This window comes from Monodon monoceros, unplaced genomic scaffold (genome assembly GCF_005190385.1).
Source record: "Monodon monoceros isolate NGI ecotype Baffin Bay Population unplaced genomic scaffold, NGI_Narwhal_1 Super_Scaffold_22, whole genome shotgun sequence".
NCBI lineage: Eukaryota > Metazoa > Chordata > Mammalia > Artiodactyla > Monodontidae > Monodon > Monodon monoceros.
In genome coordinates this window covers 58,520,997-58,540,627 of record NW_021703779.1, presented here as the reverse complement: position 1 = coordinate 58,540,627, position 19,631 = coordinate 58,520,997, and the positions used below count along the sequence as shown (strand labels likewise).

The 19,631-nt window shown below is 49.1% G+C and overlaps 1 protein-coding gene across 3 annotated transcripts in view; it reads right to left on the bottom strand.

Moving 5' to 3' along the window:
- Nucleotides 1-4,069: 4,069 nt before the first annotated feature.
- The window catches only part of EDA (ectodysplasin A), a 359,938-nt gene continuing 344,376 nt past the window's right edge, over nt 4,070-19,631 (bottom strand). The window contains exons 3-8 of one of the 3 annotated variants that reach the window (XM_029241527.1): nt 17,606-17,629; nt 11,896-12,075; nt 10,393-10,427; nt 9,415-9,466; nt 6,386-6,516; nt 4,070-4,600 (exon numbers count right to left, since the gene is read on the bottom strand). In XM_029241527.1, the coding sequence (XP_029097360.1) occupies nt 4,349-4,600; nt 6,386-6,516; nt 9,415-9,466; nt 10,393-10,427; nt 11,896-12,075; nt 17,606-17,629 (674 nt within the window). In that variant the 3' untranslated portion in view covers nt 4,070-4,348. The remainder of the gene's footprint in view (nt 4,601-6,385; nt 6,517-9,414; nt 9,467-10,392; nt 10,428-11,895; nt 12,076-17,605; nt 17,630-19,631) is intronic. The other 2 variants (XM_029241528.1, XM_029241529.1) reach the window with 2 other exon arrangements.

The window sequence follows — 19,631 nt, the reverse complement described above, 5'->3', positions numbered from 1 at the left end:
AAGAAAGCTTACAGTGTAGGATCTTGTCAACAGTTGTTTGAAAGTTTAAGTAACCTTTCTAGCTGGGTGACCTTGGGGGAGCTACTTAAACTCTTTAACGTTGGTCCCCTCATCTGCAAAATGGGACGATACATCATGGGGACCCGGAGGCTGGATCTACCAAAGCTGTTTTGGGCTGAGGCCTGAAGAATGTTATAGATGCTACGGTCTCAAGCTGAGGGTGACTCCCTGCTGTCTTTGCCTCAGGACAATGTTCCTTTTTGTAGGACCTCTAGCCTATCAGACATGCGGTTACAGGAAGAGACCTAGGTGATGGGGATGGGTGCGTGTGAGCTGGGGCGCAGAGAAGATGCGGGATGTTCTGACAGGAAATTCAGACCACCTTCCTCCTGCTGCCCCTTCTGAAATGGGTGCCTCGGTCCTTCCCCAAGCTCATGCGTGGTGTCAAAGAAACACCTAGTGGGAATTCCTTCACGGTCCAGTGGTTAGGATTCTGGGCTTTCCCTGCTGAGGGTACAGGTTCAATCCTGGTCGGGGAACTAAGATCCCCCAAGCCACAGGGCACGGCCAACCGCCAGCGCCACCACCAGAACAACAGCAAAAAAAAAGAAGCACCTAGCAGGTAGGAAGTGCTTAAGCTGATCTTAAGAACAAGGGGAAAAAGCTTTATTTGCAAAGAATAAACCATTAATTTACACAAACTTACATCCCAGTTTATATACATTATGTATAGTTTATATACACAGTATCTCACACTGAATGCTGACCCCCAAAGCGGCACTGGGCCTGCTTCAGGCCATCCTCACCACAAAGCCCACCCCCACAACCCAGCTGGAAGCTTTTTGACTAAAGAAATGACATACCCCAACTCTACTTGGAGAGAGCCCTGAAAAGGATTACCAAAAAAAAAAAAAAAAAAAAAAATCCAGTTCCGTCTTTGTGCTCACATGGCCCAGGGAAGCCTCCAGGCAGGGACGGCGCCTGAGGCAGCGCCAGAGTGGCCTCAGGACTCCGTGGTGTTGGGCCCATCTGGAGCCTTCCATCCAGAGGCAGAAGCTGGGAGAGTGCCCTGGGGAAGGAAGCACTCTGACCAAGGCTGTGGCTATGCTTTCCCCACCTGGCCGGGCTCCTGATGGGGGCCAAGAACTTCCAGCCTCGAGTCTGTGGGTGGTAGAAATAAGGGGGCTGTGTGGGACATGGACTGTTCCCCCCTCACCCTGCTGAGCCTGGAGGTTGGGGCTCCTTCACCTCGGGCTGGTCGCCTTCCATCTCTGGGCCTCAGTTTCCACATGAGTAACATGGGGTAGAACGTAGGTTGGGCTAGACTCCCTCTAAGGGCCTCTCAAACTCTGTTTCTCTGAATCTATTTGCATCCACCACAAGTTACATAAGACACACATACTCACACGTGGCTCAAAGTCTTTGTTCACCTCCAGGGTCCCTAGCCCTTTACTGCTCATCAAAAGAAATTTGGCCCAGGGTGGATGAAGGGGGAAATAAGGCAAAGACAACATTTTCCGAGGAACCAGTAGCTGAACAGCCCTCCATAGCTGCCTTTTGTGTCAGCTTTGGCTGTTGAAGCCGAAGCAGCTGGCAAAGCCCCCGCCATGCAATTCTCCTTCAAACCTCTGTCATTCACTTGCTCACAAATGCCCTCATCCCTTTCTCTATGCTAGCTTTGGCCTTCTGGAAAAGCCACATCTGCGTAATTCCAAGGTGTGAATCTAGTTCCACATTCTCTCAAGAGTAAACTGCTTCAATAACTTTGCAGCAACAGGGCTACTTCTTGCTCCCCTCATCACCCCTCTCCCTCCAGGGTTCCTTTTGAGGGGTCTCAATGAATAAAGGAGTCCTGTGCGAATCCTACTTCCCCTCTAATCCCCTGCATATCTGGAGAATAGGGTGTATGTCAGAATGTTCCTTTAGGGGAACAATTAAGAAGCCTTTTCCTTCCTTCATCTCACACCCTTTTGGCTTTAGAACCAGACCTCTCTCAGGTCTTCCCTGCATCCCTGAGAGATCCTGGTAGTACAGAGGTCTTTGTGGTATGGCAGAAAGAGATAAGGAGTCACTTAGTAGCTGCAGGAAGTGGCTAGTTCCTATAACCTGGCTGAAGGGTAACCAGAGGAGGTCCTTGCCCACAGTTGGGGCTCCATACACAATGGTTGGTTGGTTTATTGGGTGGATGAAAGAACATGAGGGGCATCCATTCTGTGGGTACTGGAGGCCTGCTGCTTGGACATGGTACCAAGATGATTCTTCTGAACACAAGAGCTCTAAGGCTGATGGGTATTTTCCAAAGAAATTGCCTACTCTTTTGCCCCAGAGCCCCTGGCAGCCAAGAGAAGAGGCGTTACCATCAAGGAATGAAAACTAGCCTCTTTGGGTTTCTCCCTAGGTCCCTCAAGGGTTTGAGCTCCATATTACCATTTTTATTGGTTCTCTCTAGATTCCAAATTCAACACAATGCTGGGGCAGAACAGAATAGCTTTGTAATCAGACCTGGTTGAAAGCCCCAGGTTTGTGACTTAAGCTGGTCAAAGCACTTAACCTCTCTGAGCCTCGTCTAAACAATGGGATTGGTAATATTATCAAAGGAGATACGAGAGAAAGCACTTTACAGACTAAGGAGACGTTCTCATCAGATCCTGCTATAACTGAGGACTGTCTAAGGCACTTTATAGGAGCTGGGGCCAAACACATGCCTCAAGTTTGCCTCAGCTGGGGTGGCAAGGCTATCACTAGCAACCAGACGATGGTGGCGTAGCTCACCCCCTCTAGCCCTGACCCTTGAAGGGTCAAGCAGTGTATTTGCTTAGAAAGGGAAGGCACAGCAGAGAAATGAGTACCTCTTGTTCTTGGTGGATTTCAGCTGCCTGAAGGAGCTTATTCCCTCTCTCCTCAAAAGGAAACTTGTTTCAGGAGTAAGAGTAGCAGATTCTACAAGACTGGCCCTCCCAGCTTTGGGTTAGACTCAGCACCTAGACTGGGCCCAGGCAGTTAGAAATAAGGCCCTTGAATGATCTTCTCATATGATTTGATGGGAAGCTTGGGGTTGTGGGGGCAGGTGTCTTTGGGCCTGACTAGAGAGCAGAGCCCTGCCCCGTGCCTAGACGCTGCCTCCTCCTGAGCCTGGATTCAGGGGAGCAGCCCTGGAGTCTATGGTGACTCTGCTGTGCTGTGGTTTTCCGGAGCCAGAGAGAAGAAAGGGGGATGTGGTTAGTAGGGCATCGGCTGCTGTCCTTTCGGACAAGGCCTGGTTTAATGACCACTTGGGTTGCAACACACTTGAAGAAAACCCTGTCCTAGCCTCAGCTCTTACCCTTTCCAGGTCAGGTAGAAAAGCTCTGTCTTGCCGAGGCCCAGGGTCAGTCTAGGGTTTGGGAATGTTAGCAGGCTAGCCTGGCAGCTGCCTAAATATTAGAATTTGAAGGAACTTCTGGAGGTCATCCAGTCCAACCCTTTGCCCCCAGACACGACTCGACTAGATGAATATTTGTGTTGCTTAATAAATGGAAAATTTCCTTTGTGCCCAGGTAATCTAAAGAGTATCCCAGACTCACGTAAACGCAGGTCCCAGGATAGGCACCTGTCTCAGACAGAGGTAGGCTCTGGGGACGAAGAAAACGGAGGTTCTCGCCAGGTTGGGAAGGGGACAATTGCGGGGGGACCCAAGGAGTCTTCTGAGCTTGGAGCACAGCTGTAAACAAAGTGAAAGACATGTGGCCCCAAGCACGGCCTCTGTTTCTTATGCAGGCAGGTTTCTGGCCATGCCCTGCAATTGCTCCAAGGAAAAGCAAACCTCCTGTCCTCAAAGCCCTGCCAGCTGCCGGGACGCGGCTCAGCGAGAGTGGGAAAACCATCTGGCAGGTTTCTCCCCTGGGCTCTGCCACAAGCACCTGCCTTTCCCTCCCTGCCCCTCTCTTTAGGTTGCAATGCTCCCCTCCTGCCCCGCCCCCGCCCTGCCCTTCGGGGTCAGAGGCTCGCCCCACAGTCTGGGCTGCACCTTTGCTAATTCTCGCCTGTTGCCTGAGCCCCTCACTTTAGTGCAACGAAATGACACCCGGGACCTCGAGGTTGAAGAGTCATGCCAAAATCAGTCAACACGGAGCCAAGGAGGAAGGTTCTGCTTCATGTCCTGTTCACTCAAGGTCACTCTGGAAAGTCAAGCAGACCTTGTCATCCTGGAGTCACCGGGGAATAAATAGCACTGGGGCATTTTTCTCTGTGGCTGCTACACCCACACACCTCACTCCACAGCAGCACTTAGGTTCTGGAAGTCCCGGCTCCCTAACCTGGGGTAGGAGCACGGGCAGGGGCAAAACGGGATTGGGGAGCGGGGGGGAATCTAGGATGCAGGGGCCTCGCCCAGCCTGATGGCCCCGAAGAAGGTGGTGTGCTTGCTCATGTTGATGGAGATGTCGGCGTGCACCATCTTCACGGCGATCTTCTGCCGCGCTTTGAGAAGGCAGACGCCCGCCGTGTAACACGTGTTGTAGTTGGTTTTGCCTGTCTCGATGCTGCGGGTGCACTGCAGGAAGGGCTTCTCGTCCACCACCACCTCATAGCTGGCAAAGTCAGTGAAGTTGATGTAGTATACCTGGGGGAGAGGCAACGAGAAGGGATTGGGGGCGAGCAGAAGGAGAGGGTGGGCCCTCCCCGGTGACCAGCAGACGCGACCTGCTCACGCGAGCTGCCACTGCACCTCTTGAAGGCACGCTAGTCGGCCAACAGGACGGGCGGGGCGACAGGCTTATTCGCTGTCATGCCTCCCCTCCATTGGGCTCAGGGGGTTAAGCAAACCTCTTTCAACAGCACACGGGTGGGAGACTCTGCAAGAGCCAGAACCATGCCTCATTCACCCCTTTACCTCCCCCAGCGCCCCCTCCCTGCCCCCTGCCCTCAAGCACAGTTCTCGGCACACATTAGGTGCTGGATCAGTGCTACAGACACAAACGAAGGCGAATCAATGTCCAATTTCCAGCCCCAGGGACCATTTGTAGATAAACTTAGCGGTTACTGATTCCCCAGAGAGGGCACAGGAACAATCTGCGAGTCCTCCAGTTCTCTCCGCTTACACCCTGCTACCCTGCGGCTGAATTTCTCTCACTGATTCTCCCAGTGCCCCTTGGCGCTCTCGTCTGATGATTGAGGAAACAGATGCAGAGGGATGGAGAACTATCCGTCACAAATGAGACAAAGAGTGTGGAAGGGCAAAACTAACTTCGTGGCCAGAAGGAAGTGCTAAACTGTGTTCAGTGGCATGATGTCCAGGGCATTTTCCCAGCTTGCGTGGGGTACAAGGCCTGAGGCCACTCCCAGTTCTATACCAGGCCCAGAAAATTAATTTTTCTCTTCTTCACTACCCTTATCCTTCACACCCCACCGCCAGCTTTGATCCCCACCCCCACCAAATGGCACTTAGGACATTGGGATCATACCCCTGGGGACTGGGACACTCATCTGTTGCCCTAACTCACTTTATGGAAGGCTGTTCCCACCACAGCCTGTTCAGGAGGCTGCAGTGTATTCAGGCGCCATACAGTTTCTTGGGTCAGGACCCAAGCTGTGCCAAGATGCTCAGTAGGCTCAGCAAATGCTCGTGAACCCACCTTCTCTGGCCACTCTCCTGGGAGACCCTTCTGCCGGCTCCAGCGTCTTTCTGTCCATCCACCTGCTTGCTGCCCGCCCCTCAGAGGCCCCGGCCTCAAGGCTCGCCCACCGCTAGCTCTGAGGAGACACCCCATTGGAGACAAACAACAGGGGTGGAAGTGGATGGGCACTGGTCGACCTGGGGAGTGGGCCCTGGACCAGGATGAGGACAAAAACAGAGGGCGAAAAGGGCTTGAAGAACGACAGCAGGGGGAAGGCAAGAATGACAGAGAAGCAGAAAGGTAGAGAACAAATGGGAGAAAGAAGAAGGAAAGACAGAAATCTTTTTGAGGTGGAGAGAAGGTCCGGAGGGGCACTCTCAGTCTTCATTATAAAGCCAGTAGTGTGGGAGGAAGGGGTCCTCAGCAGCCCTGGAACTGACTTGCAAAGAATATATACTAAGGCAGAGTTCAAGTTTGGCAGTAGAACCAAACAGCTCAGTGGGGAAACTAGGGCCTGGGGCTCTGTAGGAGGGAATCAGATGGCAGGGCGTGGGATGGGCCTCTTTTCAGTTTTTCAATCATATCTGGCTAGGAAAAAACCCCAGACAGCCCCCTCTCTTTTTCCTCCCTCTTTTCAACTCCCTCCCAGTGCGCCCTCCCCGCTCCCCTCCCCCCGCAAAGCAGGACGTTAGCCATTGGCTGGGCTGGGCTGGCTCCACAGTGCCCCCCTGTGGCCTGCACGAGATCTGCATTCTGGATATAAGAAGAGTTAGGCCTGAGACCGTACTCACTTCTACCTGACTATAGATGAAGTAGGTGCCGTCCACCAGTACCTCCAACTCCCCACTGCGGGGGTGTAGCTTAAACACCTTGGGGTTCATGGTGATGCGAGACCAATCATTGAGCACTCCACCTGAAAGATCTCAGTATGAGAGAAGGGCAGTCACTCAGTACATGTCAGAACTATCTGGGCAATAAACACAAGAAATATCAAGCCATACACAACCCCCAGCCCCATCCCAATACAACCTGGATAACCCAGGATGCCAAGCTTTAAGAACAGCATCTGGAAGCAGAGAAAGCAGTCTGTTTGTAAAGTGGCAGCTAGGCCTGCCTCAGGCCCGTGGGGTCTGCCTGTCCTTCTGCTTCTCTCCTTTCCTGACCCCTCTGTCTGGAACGATATTTAACCAACACCTTCTAGCTGGAATTGGGGGGGAGGTAAGAAGAGGGCAGGCACGCTGCCCTATTTTCTTTGTTGTTCTGGGGCCTGCACAGGCAAAATCCAGACACTGAGGGGCAGGCTAGGTCTTATTATTCCATTTCATCTCACCAGCTATAGCTCCTGAATCCCTCTCCTGTCTTATAGGTTCATGGGTTTTCTCCTTGTCCTTAAGAGATTCCTTTCTATAGTACCTCCACACCCACTCCTTTCTGGAAAGCCTCGCTGGGCCCCCAGGAAACCACTCAGCCCAAGGAACTGTCTACCCGGAGAACCTTAGGGACCAGGTGTGAGTCAGACTTCATGGCAGCCGGAGCAAGTGACTACCAGTAATAAAGCCCGGTAGGGGAGAGGGATTCTTATGAGAGTGAGGGATAGACCGCAACGCAGCACTAGAACCAACCAAAGGGATGGAGAGGGTGTCTGGCCACTGAGGCACCCCAGCAAAGCATGTCTCTCAGCAATACCCCATATGGGGTGGAGGGTCAGTCACTCCACCTTGGCTGGGTGGTGGCGGCTGGCTGAGGGAGGAGGAAAAGCTTCCCTTTCCATCTTGCAGCAAGGGGGATGTTCCTTCCCACCTCAAGAGGAGGGAGTCCAGGCCTAAGGAGGCTTCTCGCCTCAAAACCATCCATTCCTAATTCAAGAAAATATGTTTTGAAAGTCCGTCCTTGGCTAGTCTCAGGAGGTCTGCCTTTCTGAGGTGTAAGGAAACTGGCCTTCTAGAAAAGGTGCCCGTCTTCCCTTAAGGTGATAAGCAGATGGGATAGGAGTTTGGAGGAGATGCCCTGGCTCTGCCCCTCATGGAGGACCGCTCTGCATGGTATCTTGCTACCCCTGATGCCCTCACTCTTTATTTTAAATGTTAATTTATTTATTTTTGGCTGTGTTGGGTCTTTGTTGCTGCGCACGAGCTTTCTCTAGTTGCGGCGAGCGGGGGCTACTCTTTTTTGTGTTGCGGTGCGCGGGCTTCTCATTGCGGTGGCTTCTCTTGTTGCGGAGCACGGGCTCTAGGCACACAGGCTTCAGCAGTTGTGGCGCACGGGCGGGCTTAGTTGCTCCACAGCATGTGGGATCTTCCCGGACCAGGGCTCGAACCCATGTCCCCTGCATCGGCAGGCGGATTTTTAACCACTGAGCCACCAGGGAAGCCCTGATACTCTCACTCTTGCTTCTGTTGGAACTAAAGATCAGCATAGACTACTACCGGGGATTGGCCCAGAAGGGTTGGAACCAGTCTTGTTATGTGGTGGGAGCAAAATCAGTAGCTTCTGGCGTAACATTGAGGCCACCCATCGAGACACCCAAACAAATCTATTTCCTGCCTGTCTCACCCTTCTCTGGACAGATGGTGATCATGGCCCATCCAGGGCCCTGGGGCCCAAGGTACTTGGTCCCAGCAGGACTGCTTAGGTTTTGGTGCTATTCTGTTCCTACTTATATTTCTGAGGTGATTGAGTCAGGCATTCTGGTGGCACTCCAGGATGTAGCCAAGCCCGATCATTAAGGAAGCGGAGCACAGCCAGTTCAGGACTGACTGGGCTCTTAGAAGCTGTCCTCATGCAGCAGGTTTCTGAACCTTCATTTACTGTTTCTGTACTCACAGCCCCTCCCAGTAAGCGTCTGGCATCTTGGCTGGCTTGCTGCTTCCCGAGGCTCCTGGGGGTTCATGCATTTTAGGCTTTGTGCACCCTGGGGACTGGACATTATTTCAAAGCGCTGTTCTTTAATGAACGTTCATGTCTCTTTGAGGAGGAAAATGAAGCTAATCATTCAGTGGAGTATACACACACATCTCTGAAGTGGCATAGTGCGGTGGAGAGAGTCAAACAGATGTGGCTTTGAATCCCAGCTCCTACACTTAACGGAAACCTTGGGCCAGTTAATTAACCTCTCTGATCTTCAGTTTCTGTCTCTGTAAAAAGGAGCTAATGCCTACCTTTGTCGTGAGGATCAAATCAAATCAAATCAAAGACAAAGAAAGTATGCTGAAAACTCTAAAGTACCATACAGATATAAGGCAGTAGATTTAGTATGGTGTTGTCCAATTTGTCTGGCACTCTGTTTCCCCACCTTTTAAATGCAGGGATTACACTAAATTAGGGTTTCTAACCTCCTGAAATCCACCCCCCTTTTCATAGACACTAGCATCTCATACTCCCTGGAGAGTCTAACATGCCCCCCACTTCCCTGAGAGAAATGCCTCCTCCACCCACTTTCTGTGTAGACCCATCAGACAAGAAGACTCGATTTTATGTCGTTCTACTTTCTCTAATTTGTATTGTGAAAGTGGTGATAAAACTACACATATCCCCAAGGGTGACTCTGATTCAGCCTCCACCTCCCAAGAATCCCTGGTTTAGACAATGTCTCAAGTCCCTTTCAGTTTCCTCATCAGCGATTCTAAATGCAATCTGTAGTAACCTTAGGGCAAGCAATTACTCAGGACAGCCAGCAGAGGGCAAAATGGAGTAGAGAATGGCCCCTAATGTCAAGGGTACCTCAGGGGCCTGGGAGGAACAAGGCTGGGTGACTATTTGAAGGCTGGGGGTAAGGGGAGGAGAAACTCTCCTTAGGGAGAGAGCCTACTTTGACTCTTACCATTCTTGACTTGGATTGCTGACCCTTGGCCCTGTAGATGCACCACGGCTGGCTGGGAAGATAAGAAGGACAGAGAGAGTAGTCACTGTGAGAAATGGATGCTTGCCCAGCCACCAGTTGCCAGGATTCCACCTCTGGTTTCTAGTCTTCATTTGTATCCCAATTCTGATCCCTCTCCCCTTTCTTGGGATGCGAGTGGCCACATTTCTACTAGAGGGTAATATGATTTTGTAGCTCTGCCACTTCATAGCTGTGTGACCTCAGCCAAATGTAATGCCTCTGAGCCTCATTTCGCTAACTGTTAAACGGGGATCATGAGAATCTCTGTCTGACCTCTCTCACAGGGATGTCTGAAGATCAACTGAGGTGACGAATATAAAATGCCCTGCAAGCCATCAAGCACCGTGCAACTGTGTAGATTGATCGCCGTGACCAAACAGCTGTAGTGAGGGAGGCTGAGATGAGACAAGGCGAGGTGGCGGAACCTGCCAGTAGAGACGGATCAGGAAGCTCAGAGACTAGGGAGGAGCCCTTCAGGCCATGAAGGCAGAAGTCTAGGCTGGGCTTGACCCAGAGCTGGTTGGCTGATTTTCAAGGACATACTCTTAAACTTCTAAGCTGCTGATGTCAGGTGGTCTGAGGGCCGACAAGGTGTCTGGGGTGGCCGGGGAGGCAGAGATCCAGGTGAATAGGCCTGACTGGCAAGCTGACTATTGGGTTTGGCAATGGTGACCCTCTGTCTCCTGGGGAATGGGGAAAAATGGCCATGACAAGACTCAGTTCCCTTGCTAAAGGCGGGCCCTGGGGCAAAGCTTTTCTATTCATAGAGATGGAGGAGGCTGTGAATGAAGAACCTCAGAACCTCCAGGGTCTCCTCACAAGATAAAGCCTCAGCAAATTTAATAGGGAGCAAACTCAAGGGTGGCTCTAGCCTGTGGTCTTCCCTCCTCTCCAGCAAGAGAGCAATTCCCAGCCAACCTGGTTTTCTCGAGTTCCAGCTTTATCAGCAGCACCTGCAAAATAGGACAGGCCAGTCAGAGGGCGAGCTCTTTCTACTTCCTTTACTCCTCACCTAGGCAGCCAGTGGCACTGAGCTTTTGCTCCCTGTAGTGAAGCCCTGTCTGAGTGTTATTTTCCAGGGCTCAGAAATGGAGGGAGAGTTAGGGTGTGATGCAGGGCACTGGGGTAGGAGAGGACACCCCTTCTTTCTCTTACTTGCTCCCGACCTGCATCTTCAGTGGGCCTAGCAACCAGCAGGGAAACTGGCCTCTCACCAACGCTGGTCTAAGGGAAGTGCCACCGAGCACCTATGGAGACAGAGGAGAGTGTTTTCCTGCCACCACGTGACCCCGAGACGACGGTGCTTGCTTCTTTAACCTTTTGCTCCCTTTCTATTAATTTTCTTCATAGAACGCATTGCCATTTGTAAATATCTTGCTTCTTTAATTGTCTCTCTCCTCCTGTAGGACATAAATTCCACGAGAACAGGGACCACTTATCAATATATCTCTTGCACATAGAAAGTGCTCAATTAATATTTGTGGAAAGACTGGATGAAAAAAAAACCCCTAACTGCATCTCTTGGGGCCACGGTGACACTAATTAGCCCTGTTTGAACTATGAGTCAAAGAATCTGAGTCTTGTGGCAGTAAAGACCCAGAGAAATCAGCCGTAAAGACTCCATTTCCGTAAAGCCCCAAGATACAAGAGGGGAACAGGAGAAGGAAATAACAACTGACCTAAGCCCAGATAGTCTGACTCCTGTCAACTTCAATTAGGCAGGTTTGGATCTGGATCTATATCTTTTGGATGCCCTTCTGGGCCCAAAGGGAAAGATGCAAAGAGATTAAATGCTCTTCAAATGGGCAATGTGGTGGGGGGAAGGATATAGTGCAAAAAGCACTTGGTTCCTCAACAAGTTGGTCTTGGTGCCTGTGTCTGCTTCTTCTACAGCCTGAGTGATTCATAAGTTGCCAACTCCTTGACCGTCAGTGACTACTTGTCTACCTCTGTGGGAAAGACATTTCAGAGTTCAAGGGCTGAGACTGCTCTAGGGCTTGTCATTCTGCCCAGTCCCCAGCATTCCTCCTCATAGCCTATTTCTAATGAAACATCAGTAAGTGAAACTGAATGCTGGGAATCAGAGCAGACCAAATCCATCCCCTGTGGGAACTCCGGTGAACCTTAGGGCCTCTATCTCTGGCTCATGAGTTTACAGAGAGGCCTAGAGTCAGGGAAGGCTTATGATGGAAGGCTTGAGACAGGTCAGGAACAGGTGTCTCTTCCTTGACAAGCTGGTATAAATAAGAAGTTAGAGCAGGGCTTGTTCAATTCCCAGCTCTCTACTGAACTAGGAGACCCGCATTTCTTACTGCACACCACTGCACACCACCATTTGAAAATGCTCTTGGGATCACCCACTCTTGCTCTATTAGAGAACTTTTAAGGAGCCTAGGAGGGTGGAGAGATGGAAGAACTCACCAGAAGGTCCCTGGAGACCAGGGGGTCCTTGAGGACCAGGAGGACCTGGAGGGCCAGGTGGTCCCATAACAGTTGTTCCTGGAATTCCAGGAATCCCTGGAATCCCTGGGGGTCCTTGGGGTCCTGGAGGTCCTGGAGGTCCTGGGGGGCCATTGGGCCCAGGAGGTCCTGCCTTCTTTCCTGAAAGACAAGATTAGGTATTACATTTGTAGTTATTGACTGAGAATGTACTGTCAGGAGTTCCTCAGCCTTCTAATGACACAAAGTCGGCCCTCTGGGAGTTCCTGCTCTTAAAAAGGTGGATACTTTTATCATACGTGATACACACACACACACACACACACACACACACACACACACACACTCCCTACCCTGTTTCATGAATAATCATTTACAGGTTGGGTTTGAAGATATAATGGCCCTCAAGGAGCTCAGTCTAGTGGGGAAGCAGACACAGTCACACGATAGTAGAAGTGCTGCATTAGTGGTAGGGACAAAATGCTGGAGAGGTCAGGGAAGGCTTCAAAAAGGAGGTTACAGTTCGGCTAAGTCCAAAGGATCAGAATTGCCAAGTGGCTAGACCTATGGGTCACTTTTTAGAATTGAGAACTGGGCTATTGTTGAAGAGTGTGGCTTTCACATTTACTGTCCAGGCCTGACCTTAGGAAGAATATCGGCTCCAGGAAGGTTTCCTATAGGAGTCGGGATGTACAGGGACTTGGGCTTGGGATGGAGGTGGGAATGTGGGATTGGAAGGAGTCTGGGAGATGAGAGGTGGGGGAGGGGAGGGTGAGGGAGGGAAGGGGGGAGAGAGAGAGAGAGAGAGAGAGAGAGGGCTCGAGCACCATAAGGAAAGAAGGGGCAGTGGAGAGCACAGAGCTGAGCTGAGGAGGAAGCAGCAGGCAGGTTTTTGCTTTCTCAGCTGACCCCTCTAAACCCTAGTTTTAAAGATCTCTGGGAAAGGAAATTCTTCAAACTCCCTTGGTAACATGTTCCAATGTTTATTACCCCCTCACTGTTAGGAAGTTCTTCTGTATACTGAACTGAAATTCCTCCTGTGGCAGTTTAAGCTCTTATTCTATTGTTTGTATAGATAGAGAAGAATAGCTACCATCATGCACACAATAACCCTCATGTGCTCAAAGACATTAAGTCATCTATCAACCTCTATTTTTATAGGCTAAATAATCTGGCTTCCCAAAGTCTTTTCTCAGAGGCCCTATTCTTGAATGTATTATTAATCAAGCCACCAGATCCTCCCCGTTTCCTCCTCGCTATCCTTTCAGAGCAGTCTCAGCCTTCTTATTCCATATTCCAGTCCTTCCCACATCCCCGCCAGAATGTAGCTATGTTAACAGAGTCATAACTGTGGTTTTGAACCAAAACCTCCAGTTCCTCCTGTTTAACCTCTTCTGCTCCATGCAGTCCAATTCAAGCACTGCAGGTGGTCACAGGTGGGTGACTGCTTCCTCCCTTCCCTGCTTTTTCACAATCTTGTGGAAGTCTCAGGAATGGGAGCCTTTCCCCAGACTCCATCATGGTGTCTTCACCTGTGATTCTTTCTTCCTTTTTAAATATAACCCTGTCAAGTCTCATTTAAATACCTCCTTCCTGACTCTGCCTCCTGGCTCCCTGGGCTCTCAGGGAGGAGAATCCTGTTCTGATTTATCAGGTCCTCTTTTAAGAAGAATGCCGCGTGCTCAAGAAACCCAATCCTCATGGCAATGCCACTCAAGAGGTCGCTTGTCCATGTCTAACCACATCTGCATTTGCAATGAAACAACAGGGTCATTGCGGGGCCCCTTCCCCAGGGAGGAAAGCAAGGAAGGTCCATAGAGCTTCTCTCTCACGGAGAGACAGGAGTCTTAGCGTTTTCCCTGCACTTAGCAGCAGAAGACTGAATCTGCCCAGTTTCGAGATCTAGCAAATTTTAAGATGCCGAACAGGAAACCCATCTCCCTTCAGATTTGGGCAGCTTCCAAGTCAGGCTTATTCAGCGCCCAAGTTTCAATTCCGGCTAGTGTAGTGGAGAAAACAAGGAATCTGTAGTCAGGAGATAAGGCTGTAAGCCTCAGCTCTGCCACGGACATATACTTCGGGTAAATCCCTTCCTCTCCTTGAGCCTTAGTTTCTCCATCGGTAAAACGAGGAGCTTGGCCTCAATGATTTCTCTAAGTTTCCTCCCAAGACTGAGGTTCCATAAGGAGGATTGACTTACCCCTGGCAGTCAGGAAACTTCCCTAGCCTGGTTATAAAGTCTGCTTCTCTCTCACTCTTCTCTGAGTGGCACAGACACAGGGGATGGTGCATAGTAGGCTGTCCTCTGTCCCAGAATGTCCAGGACTAACAGTGATTTTTGAGCTAGAGGGGCTTCTGTGGGTAGTGTGAACTTTAGTGTCAAGACTGAGTCTCCTGTGATTGTTAATGTAATTTTGGAAGAATTAGAGCCAGAAACTCCTGCAGTGGAAATGAATAATGGTTGCAGTGTAAACAGAAAATGTTCACTTATAAAAATGCTAGAAGGCATCTGAGAACAAGCTCCTGCTGGGATCTAGTTCTGCAGCTGGTCCTCTTTGCTCCTCTGCAACCGGGTTTAAGTAACTGTGCTTCTCATCCTTGCATCCTTACAGAAAGCTGGCCCACAGAGGAGCATGTACAAAATGGCCCCTGGACCAAGAAGATGACTTTAGAGGACTGTATTCCTTCTCTGGATTTCCTTACTTTAACAGAGCACCTCACGATACAAAAGCCCAGAGACTTTTGTACTTATCAAGTTACCCTGTGTAGTCTTAGATGCAAGAATACACACGTTCTTTTAGTGAAGCTCAAATTGTTGAAAGAATGAACTAAAAGCAAGAGATGGGGGGGGAGAGAGAGAGAGAGAGAGAGAGAGAGAGAGAGAGAGGGAGAGAAAGTTATGGGAGGGGGAAAATTCCATTAAGGGATGGAAATTAAATGAACAACTCAATTACCTCTTCAGGCATGTGCCTATTCACTGTGTCCAAGGAAATCAGTATTAAATGGCTTCTAAATCACTTTCAGCCAAGGCAAATGTTTAAAGCCTATGTGCATTCTCTTCCCAATAGTGGCCCACATACAAGGTAGCAGTGCTGGGCAGTGATCCAAGTCACTGCCAGAGGCATTGGGATCTCTTGAGTTTGTAATTTCAGAGCTTCTCGCCTAGAAAGCTGCCTTCCATTACCACCAGCAAGTGTGTTCTCTCGGTGCTCACCCCTTGGATGACACTTCAAGTGGGTGCTGCTCCCCACCACACACATGCCCTATATTTGGGTAAATCACTAGCCTACTTGCTGTTCCCCCAGACATGACATGTTCTTTCATGCCTCTGAGAGATTTCAGTATGTAGTTTTCTTTGCTGGAATATTCTTCCCCTTCTTTTTTCCTCATCCTTCAAAGTCTAGGTTAGATAATGTTTTCTCTGAGATGTGGGACCAAGCATGGGAAGCTCATGCTTCTATAATTGCACTTTTTAAAATACTGTACTTCAATTATTTGTGTGTGCTTCCGTGACTCCAACTATACCGGGAGATTTTGGAGGGCAGGAACCATTTTTCTTCATCTCTGTATCTCTCTTCCTGACAATTACAAGATGCTTATTCACTGTCTAGTGAATGAGTGAGTGGAAAAAAAAACTTAGTAGCTGTCATTAGAAAGTGCTCTCAAGTCTACCTATTAAGAAAGAAAGGAAGGGGACTTCCCTGGTGGTGCAGTGGTTAAGAATCCACCTGCCAGTGCAAGGGACACAGGTTCGATCCCTGGTCCGGGAAGATCCCACATGCCACGGAGCAACTAAGCCAGTGCACCACAACTACTGAGCCCGCATGCCACAACTACTGAAGCCTACGTGTCACAGCTACTGAAGCCCGCATGCCTAGAGCCCATGCTCTGCAACAAGAGAAGCCACTGCAGTAAGAGGTACACGCACTGCAACGAAGAATAGCCCCCGCTCGCTGCAATTAGAGAAAGCCTGCGTGCAGCAACGAAGACCCAATGCAGCCAGAAATAAATAAATAAATAAATTTATTAAAAAGAAAGAAAGAAAGGAAGGAAGTCATCCCTGGGCTTGTGCTAGGAGCAGAGGGTGTCCTTGTCCAGGCCAGGGGAGCTTTCTAGGTTTGTTAAAATTTCTGTCTTAAAGGGATGTGATAAGAACGGAAAACTACACACTTGAAAGTCAAATTTGGGCTTCCCTGGTGGCGCAGTGTTTAAGAATCCGCCTGCCAATGCAGGGGACACGGGTTCGAACCCTGGTCCGGGAAGTTCCCACATGCCGCGGAGCAACTAAGCCCCGTGCGCCACAACTACTAAGCCTGCGCTCTAGATCCCGCAAGCCACAACTACTGAAGCCCGCGTGCCTAGAGCCCATGCTCCGCAACAAGAGAAGCCACCGCAATGAGAAACCCGTGCACTGCAAAGAAGAGTAGCCCCCACTCGCTGCAACTAGAGAAAGCCCGTGCGCAGCAACAAAGGCCCAACACAGCCAAAAATAAATAAATAAATAAATTTATTTTTAAAAAAGTCACATTTACTTTCTTAAAAGACAGAATAGCTTGGTGAATGCCCAGGCTCCACAAAGAAAGGTTTCCTCACTGACTCCAGTTCTCTGGCTATTTTCCAATTTTGCTCAGCTCAGGTCCTTAGGGGCCAGGCCATTCTTCAGCTTCTTTACAACAGGAACACAGGTTTCCCATGTGGGCCATGGCATCTCAAGCCACCAGAGTACCCTAGTACTCAGAGAAGTGGCAGGAGGCAGCTGAAGCCAGTCTTTCGGGCCTAGTCTGGGACTGATAATCTACTCTGTAAAGCTCCGGAAATGTTAACAGACAGAATCATTTCGCTTAGAGCATTTTAATGAAAACTCATGAATTTCACTCTATTTTCCTCCCAGGTCAGAGCACAGAAAAAAATAGGTACTTAAAACTCGTTCGTGGTTGGTTCTTTTAGTCCTAAGGAGTGGACCACACTGCCTGGTCCTGTCTTTTGGAACCTGTCTTTGGTTTCTCCTCTTCAGGCAGGCAAGCACTTGTACAAACTCGTGGGCCATTCCCATTGCAAGTACACTGGAGACTTACAGACCCAACAACGGCACAATGGATCCACTCAACTAGGAGATTCTTGGAAAAGACTAAATGATCAGGGTTCTACTACAGCTGAGGTTTTCCATCACAGAGAAAATGATATTGAAACCCCAGAGCAAGAAATACCTTCCCTGACTATCTGAGAAATAGGAGAGGGATAGCTTTTAGGCCAAAAAATAGGGTACTGACATCTCTCAAGAGGTAGTATACCTAGTCCCTACAAGCAGTCTCAGGATTTCATTCATACCTGGCCACTGATTTGATAAAGGAGGGGAAAAAAAGGAGAAAGGAGAAGGGCAGGGGAAAGAGTAAGGAAGAATGAAGGAAAGAGATGTAAACTGAATTGTATGGAAGAGGGAACAAGAAAGAAAAGCAAAAACAACTTTCACATGTTGCTAGGAAGCAATTCTATCTTTCATGGATCATCACTGAAAAATGATATATATTTCTTATTCCTTGGAAGCTACAATACTCAAGAAGATCACACGTGATTGAGTAAAATAATGGACAACCAGCGTTGAACGAATATAGAAATCCTTCTCCCTTGATTTTTTCTTCTAATTTTAGAAAAAACATGACAGCAATTTTACAAAATCAGGAGCTTGACTTACCCTTTTTCTTGTTTTTAACTGGACCTGTTAAAAAGAGAAAATGGAAAACTAAGTCACTGGAAATTAACATAAAGTGTTTATTCTTCAAGACAGTCACAGGAGGAATCCCCAAGACACTGCAAATTTGAGGGAGCCCCATGCTAAGGGTCAGGTTATTGGCAAGGTATCACCCAACTATCAAACCTCCCCAATCTGTCTCTGACTGTTGTAACAATAAAGTTACAAGGAAGATTCTTCCCTAGGAAGAAAAGTCTTTCAGGCTTAGTCTTTGGAGTGAGGGAATGGATACTTCGCCATAAAGATGAAATGCCCAGAAATGCAGAACTCAACAACCTTAGGACGGCATTCCATTAATTATGCAAGTCCTGAGATTGAAGAGTCACGCATTCAGGTCAGGAAGTGATGTGAAGTCTCATGTGTTGAAGCTGGAAGGAGAAAAGGGTCATTTTCATGGAAGGAGCAGAGCAGCGGCAGTTTACTTTTTAGTCACTTCCTTATCGTTATTCAAATTGTTAGTTATTAAAACGGTGCAACCATAATACATTCATCTGGGGGCCACATGCACTCCCACTGTAATTTAACATAAGTTAACAGACACTTTAAAAGAAGTGCCAACAGTTTCATCGACAATGAAATCACAAGCATTTTCTGGGGAATTACTTCTAAAGAAAACATTTCTAATCGAGGGCACTCAGAAAACCCAAGGCTTTTCTCACATAGTTAGGTAACAATCACTCCTCAGACATACACAATTTAGGTGTCTCCCAGACATGCAGGCATGTTTTTCCCTACTGGGGACTCAATTCACTTCATTCTGTAGGTGGATTTGATTTTCTTTAGGCGCACATATTTAAAAATCTGTTCCAAACTCCCATGAAGACCCTACTGGACAACAATAAACCCCTGTCAGTGCCCTCAGGAGCTCACAAAAAGATCAGCATTTGTATACTGTTTTTCTTGCGGTATGCGGGCCTCTCACTGTTGTGGCCTCTCCCGTTGCGGAGCACAGGCTCCGGACGCGCAGGCCCAGCGACCATGGCTCACGGGCCCAGCCGCTCCGCGGCATGTGGGATCTTCCCGGACCGGGGCACGAACCTGTGTCCCCTGCATCAGCAGGCGGACTCTCAACCACTGCGCCACCAGGGAAGCCCCTGTATACTCTTTTATAGACTAAAAAATCTATTTCCATCTATCATCTCATTTTATTCTTGCAACAAGCTTGGAATGGTCTTTACCTATAAGAGCAGGCTCTATCAAAGATTCTGTCTGAGCAGACTTCAATCAGAAGTCAGTGAAGTCTCTAACTTGGAGGGCTGCCAGCGTGGCCATCAGAGCTTGCACAGGTCCCTCGAAAACCAATGTCTGTGTAGACTTCCCTGGCAAAGTAATTTCACGTGCAACAGTAGGTATTATTATGCGCAGGGGATGTTTATGGTTGGGTTAAGCAACCTGCTGCACTTAAGGTCATGATCCTCCACTCTTTTATCCTCATCCTCTCTTTCTCTCCTCCCAGTTCTTGGTCTTCTTTCTTTACTGCCTATCTTGTATGTTTTTAACAACATTGAGAGCTCCTGAGAATGTACACAGAGGTTCTGGCAAGGAAGCACAGCTACACAGATACTACTGACTAAGAGACAGCCTGAGAAGGGCCACCTCCTTGAACCAGAAAGCTGTCTGGGGAAGGATTTACACAGAAAGGCCTATAACCCCATCAACCAGCTACCAGCCAACCAGTCAGCCACCTCAGCCTGGGAAAGCAGTGAGATGACAGCCATTGCAGCCACTGGCCTCACAGACAGATTGTGTTAGCCCTGGCCAAGTTGCTGACCATTTCAGCTGGTTAAAGGGTAAGTACTATTGCATCAGACTTCAAAGCAGGCTTTGAGGAAATCAGACGATCACCATGCACCTAGTCCTTATTGAGCACACCTAGGGAAGGCACAGTAAATAATGAAACACAACTCTATCCTCAGAGAACTTACAGTTGAATAGGAAAGTACTAAAGGGGGGAGACTTAAGGAATTAT